Below are 5,530 nucleotides of genomic sequence, written 5' to 3'. Positions count from 1 at the left end.
ACGGTAACGACGACTGCCTGTCGCACAAGGCAAACCGTCAATCATCCCTCTCTTTTGCTTTTGCTTGCCCAAAGGGCCCATCTTTTCCGCCTCGTTCGCTCGCTCAGGCAACAGGCCGACGTCAGACGAAGCCCAAGCGCCCGTTTCCCCTACGAGCTTCGCCGTTGCCTCACCATCTCAACGAACCTCGTTGGCCTTAGCCAAACAGTCGGAATAGACAGGATCGAGGACGAATGCGCGCGCCCTGGCCGCCTGTCGCCGGGCTGAAGCTCGATCGCGGCTGATGGCAGAACCCCTGTATCATGATGCGCTGGCCGACGAGTTGGTCGTCCAGGAAGTCATTCTCGACTCCCTCCAGGGCGAACACTTCGATGGGGCCGAACAGGAGCGCCAGGAGGCGAGGCGCGAGATTGCCAGGTTGAGGGCCCTTCTCAGTCAGCCGCCGGGACCTGCTCAAACCCCCAACAGGGACTCGAGCTGCGATGGAGGTCAGTATCCTCCCTCGCTCTCCTCTGTTCAGCCTCCGGAATTCGGCGCTGACTCGGTGAGGATAGACGGCCGTGACGATGCCCAAGCCCAGAGCCGCCATTCTCTGCCCACCTCGACAACCCCAACAGGTAAGCTCTGCTTTTCCCTCGCCCAACCTCGCCTGTCTGTGCTTCCCTGTCCATCGCCACTTCGTTTTCCCTTTCGCTGCATTCTGTTCTTTACTCCTCCTCTTTCCCCTTTCTGAACTCCAACCGCATCCTCTACCCAGTGGAATCATCCTAGTTGCTATTCAGCATCTAAGCTCTGACGACCACCTGCTTAGTTTGTGTGCATCTTTCAACCCTTTGCCGCCATATTGGCGCCTGCCAGGTCAAAGAACACCTCACTCGTCATTGTGGCGCATTTCCCTTAGCAAAGCTTTGCCGCACTCAAACACCGCACACCCATTCCTTGGCATGACATTTTGGGCTCCTTGATTTCCTCTCGATTCCGCGCTTGCGCCTTGTTTCATCCGCCTTGCTGACAGCTGCCCCTCCAGCGCGACTATCCGCCAGCGTGGAACCAGCCAGTTCGCGCCGTAGCTCGGCGGCATTTTCGACTCGCACGCTCAGGATGGACAATGACATCTGGAGAAGCCCAGGTGCCCGCTCTCTGCCGAGTCGCAAGCGAGTGTGAATCGCCGCTCCTGGGCATCGCTAGAGGAACGGCCAAGGCTCGACGCATCACCCCGACGCCTCAAAGTAATGGATTCGCCACACCGCAAGACAGCGCCAGCAGTGTCATAGACATTATCGACCTTACTGGGCACGCCAGCTCCATCCCCCCTCGTAAGCAATGTCAAGCACTAACCAGTGGCCAGGGATGACGTCGATTACGATGCGACATGCATCGCTCAACATATCAAAGAAGAGAAGACACGAGCAGGAGATGAGACAGGAGTCTGGCTCAGCAGCTTTCGAGCCAAGGAGATCCTGCTCCAGTCGTCCCGTCTACTCCGGCTCCAGGTTCGGGCCACTCAGACGCCTTTTCAAAGATAATGGCTTCGCAAATGCCCAACTCGCACGGGCAATTCGTTAAGCGCGAAGACCCAGCTCTCGCCCGCCACAGACACTACCCATGCCTGGCGCATATGATGCCCGCTGGGATGAGCCTTACGGGCCCAATTCGTACAACTCTATGCCATCGACGGCTTTTGGTGCCCGGGTCAGAGCCCTTTACGACGACTCCACAGGCATTTCCTCACAAGCCACTGCCGACCAGTACAAGCTTCAGCCCAGGTGCTCTGAATCAGTCACCTGGTGTCAACGGGCTTCCTTCGTACGGGAGCCCCTTTGCGCATCCCTATCAAGCAGGACGGCCGGGAGCAGTCGGTTTCGCACCGGCTTCGAGCATGTATGGCCCCCAGGACTCCAGCCTTGCCGAGCTCCGGCAGCGTGAGCCTGCTTGATGCCATTGACAAACCCAGCATGCTCGACTATGCCAACCAGCTCGACGCTGAAGGAAATCCCTTTGCCGACAGGTTATCCAGCTTTCTTGACCACGCGTACCATGATCCCAATGTGAGCGAAAAGGAGTTGGACGAGCTGCTGCAAAACATTCGCCCGGACATGGACATCCCGGATAAGCATCGGACGGGACGCCGGCAGGACTTAAGCAGTCACTCTACCACCACCAGGAACTCGCCTTGTCTTGGATGAAGAAAATGGAGGAGGGTACCAACAAAGGCGGCATCTTGGCCGACGACATGGGTCTCGGCAAGACGATATCCACCCTGGCTCTCATGTTGGCAAGACCTGCCGTAGGGCGACCCAAGGTAAGTCGGGGATGTCTGGGGGGCACCGTGAACGAGCTTGGTTCCGCTGACACCAAGTAGACGAACTTGATTATCGGGCCGCTCTCGCTAGTACGCCAGTGGGAGGAAGAGATTTCGAAGAAGACTAAGCTCTCGCATCGCATGTCCGTCTTCGTATATCACAACACCAAGGCGATGACGGATGACTTGCTCAGATACGACGTTGTCCTAACGACGTACGGCACAATCGCTCAAGAACTAAAGCGGCTGGAGAAGTTCATGGAGGACAACGCCGATCGGAACATTGACTTAAACGACAGGGCCAACGCTCTCAAATTTCCCTTGCTGCACCCGACCAAAGCTGTCTTTCATAGAGTCGTGCTCGACGAGGCACAGTGCATTAAGAACAGGAAGACCAAGACGGCGAAAGCCTGCCACGCGCTCAAATCCACATATCGGTGGTGCCTCACTGGTACCCCGATGATGAATGGGGTCCTCGAACTCTTCTCTCTTGTTCAGTTCCTCCACATCAAGCCTTACTGCGTGTGGGAGAATTTTCGACAGGTTAGTCCAGGACGACTTGGTTTGTGCTTGATTGAATAACATACTGACGGCCCGCAGGCGTTTGGCATCCTTTGCGGTCTCAAGGGCGATGCAAGAGCGTCGCCATGAGCAGGCTTCGAGCTCTTCTCAAGGCTATCATGCTGCGAAAGAAGGACTCGCAGCTGAATGGGAAACCCATTCTCAATCTTCCTTCGAAAGACGAAAGCATAGTGTATGCTAAGCTTTCTCCCGACGAGAGGATTCTACAAGCAGCTTGAGCAGAAGTCCCAGGTTCTATTCAGCAAGTACCTACGCGAAGGCTCTATCGGCAAGAATTATTCCAACATTCTCGTTCTCCTCCTCCGCATGCGGCAGGCTTGCTGTCATCCGCACCTCAACCTGGACGTGGACGATGCCACCCAGTTTGGCAAAGAGAAAGTGGACGAGAAAATGGTGCAACCGATCAAGAGGCTCAGCAAGGCCACTGTGGAAAGGATCAAGGCGATTGAGGCTTTTGAATGCCCGATATGTTTCGACGCTGTCCAGTCTCCATCGTTCTTTATCCCATGTGGCCACGACGGCTGCAAGGATTGTGTCACGCGCTTAGTCGACAACTCTGCGGCCGCCAACCTGCAAGCTGGAGATGAAAGCGACAAGGCTAAGTGCCCTGTGTCGTGGCACTTTTGACGGCAAGAAGTGCTTCACGTACGAAGCGTTTCGGAGCGTTCACATGCCCGAAACTATGGTCAAGCAATCAGAGCCTGGCGTCGAGGACTCATCCAGCGACGACGATTCCAAGTCGGAGTCTGAGGTTGACACGGAGGAGGTTAACGCCAAGGGGAACTTGCGAGGTTTCGTCGTGGAGGATGACGACTCGGACCACGTGGACCACGCCAAGTCGCAAGCCAACAAGGCTGACAAGACTCCCAAGAAGAACAAAAAGGGCAAGAAAAAGCCGGCCGACGTCAAGCCATCCATGCTGAAGAGCTTGCGGCTAGAGGCAATCAAGAATCGGGAGGCGTACAAGCGATATATGCGCTACCTGCGAAAGACGTGGATGCCAGCGGCCAAAGTCACCGAGTGCATGAACCTTCTCAAGAAGATTCAAGAAACGGAGAAGACCATTGTCTTTTCTCAGTGGACCCTACTTCTGGATTTACTACAGGTGGCCATGTGGCATGACAAGTTCAAGGACAAGCCGGAGCGGTACGATGGCAGCATGTCGGGCGAGGATCGTGCCCGGGCTGCCAGAGACTTCCGGGACAGGGACAACGTCAAGGTCATGCTGGTGTCTCTCCGAGCCGGGAATGCGGGCTTGAACCTCGCGTCTGCCAACAATGTCATCATCATGGACCCTTTGGAATCCATACATCGAGATGCAGGCTGTGGACCGTGCGTACCGTATCGGCCAGAAACTGGAGGTGAAAGTCTACCGCATCCTCACCGAGGAGACGGTCGAGGACCACATCATCGCGCTGCAAGAGCGCAAAAGGCGATTGTTGAGGCGGCACTGGACGAGACCGAGAGCATGAAGATTGGTCGCCTGAATGTCAACGAACTCAAGTTCCTTTTCAACACGAGGGACTAGCGTGGAAACGCACGGCGCCTTGCCCCAGTTGCTGCGAAGGTCTCTTCTCCTTGCTCTGTCTTTGCTACCGGGCTTGGGGATCATGCATATGTCCCCGACGAGGCACGAGAAAGCGGCGGAGGGCGAATTTTCCTAGTATACATGGGATATGGCAGGGAGCCGAGTGGACGTCCATGGGTCTGATGAGAATGTGGCTTTAGACGAACGTATGTACGCGTCGCGAGCAGCACAACGAAGAGGCTTGGGTTTCTAGAGACTAGACGTCTATAGAGCTAGATGTGCACAGCATCAATCCATCGCCGCATGCATGTCCTTTCGATATCCGCGTGACTAGCTTGCCTAGTTGGGGATGGGGAGGGTGTCGTGACTGGCACGTCGGTATCTCGAGTGCGGAGACAAGTCGCACATATGGGTCAAGATACGATCAAGCCGGCGCGAATGATTGTTATGTACATGGTCAAGTGCATGGGTATATATATATACATGTACATCCCTAAGCCTCGCGGGCAGATTCTGCTTCCCTACCAAGACGACTCACCCGTCACGGGGCATGGCGGCCGTGCTTGCGAAAGTCGAGCACTACTTGTACATGTGGCAGCCTCTTTGCTGCGACGGACCGCAAGATCAGAGACCTTTGCTACAACGAGCACTGCGAAATTCGAAATCAGCTGGCCGACATCAGCTCTCGTCTCGGCGCCTTAGAAGCTCAACTTGCCAATACCAAACCCGTCTGTCAGGGTGCCACAGCACCAAGGATCGCAAACGGCATGCCAAACAGGACCCGCAGCAGCAGCGAGACCAGCCACCTCATGGGCCCGCAGAGCAGGCGCTGGATGACGAACCACGCGCGTCGCCGAAGCGGGGAAGGCATCGGAAAACCTGCCCAGAGGGCGAGCGGAGCCGCGAAAACAGTAAACAAAGTCAAGCTCTCACGGGTCTGGCTTGAAATAACCAAGGGAGTGACCGTCATGAGTACATGTTGAAAGGCCCAAGAGAGCATGGTGGAGGGTCGGAGGGCTCTGGAGGTCTGAAACAATCGGGGCCGATACCACGCTGGAAGGAGTACATTTTGCGCTGATGACGGACGTTCTTTTCTTGAAGTCGAGATTAACGGCGGC

At 55.9% G+C, this 5,530-nt stretch overlaps 2 protein-coding genes across 2 annotated transcripts; both read left to right on the top strand.

The window, feature by feature from the left end:
- Positions 1-283: 283 nt before the first annotated feature.
- On the top strand, positions 284-2,953 carry HRG_11882 (putative ATP-dependent helicase; the record flags this gene model as incomplete). The annotated part of the gene is made up of 9 exons (XM_044870352.1): positions 284-488; positions 555-617; positions 1,028-1,160; positions 1,231-1,293; positions 1,349-1,493; positions 1,842-2,048; positions 2,147-2,302; positions 2,363-2,845; positions 2,903-2,953. 9 exons carry the CDS (start codon positions 284-286, stop codon positions 2,951-2,953), a joined length of 1,506 nt encoding a protein of 501 aa, XP_044714562.1.
- Positions 2,954-3,058: 105 nt separating this feature from the next.
- Positions 3,059-4,412, top strand: HRG_11881 (zinc finger, c3HC4 type (RING finger) domain-containing protein; the record flags this gene model as incomplete). Its single annotated transcript, XM_044870351.1, has 4 exons — positions 3,059-3,493; positions 3,576-3,768; positions 3,823-4,216; positions 4,307-4,412. The coding sequence occupies 4 exons, from the start codon at positions 3,059-3,061 to the stop codon at positions 4,410-4,412; spliced, it is 1,128 nt and encodes a 375-aa protein (XP_044714561.1).
- Positions 4,413-5,530: the final 1,118 nt, after the last annotated feature.

The sequence above is a fragment of the Hirsutella rhossiliensis genome (assembly GCF_020360975.1).
Source record: "Hirsutella rhossiliensis strain HR02 chromosome Unknown scaffold00025, whole genome shotgun sequence".
NCBI classification, from domain to species: Eukaryota; Fungi; Ascomycota; class Sordariomycetes; order Hypocreales; family Ophiocordycipitaceae; genus Hirsutella; species Hirsutella rhossiliensis.
The sequence above is the reverse complement of the archived record's forward strand: the minus strand, read 5'-3'. Positions and strand labels throughout refer to the sequence as shown.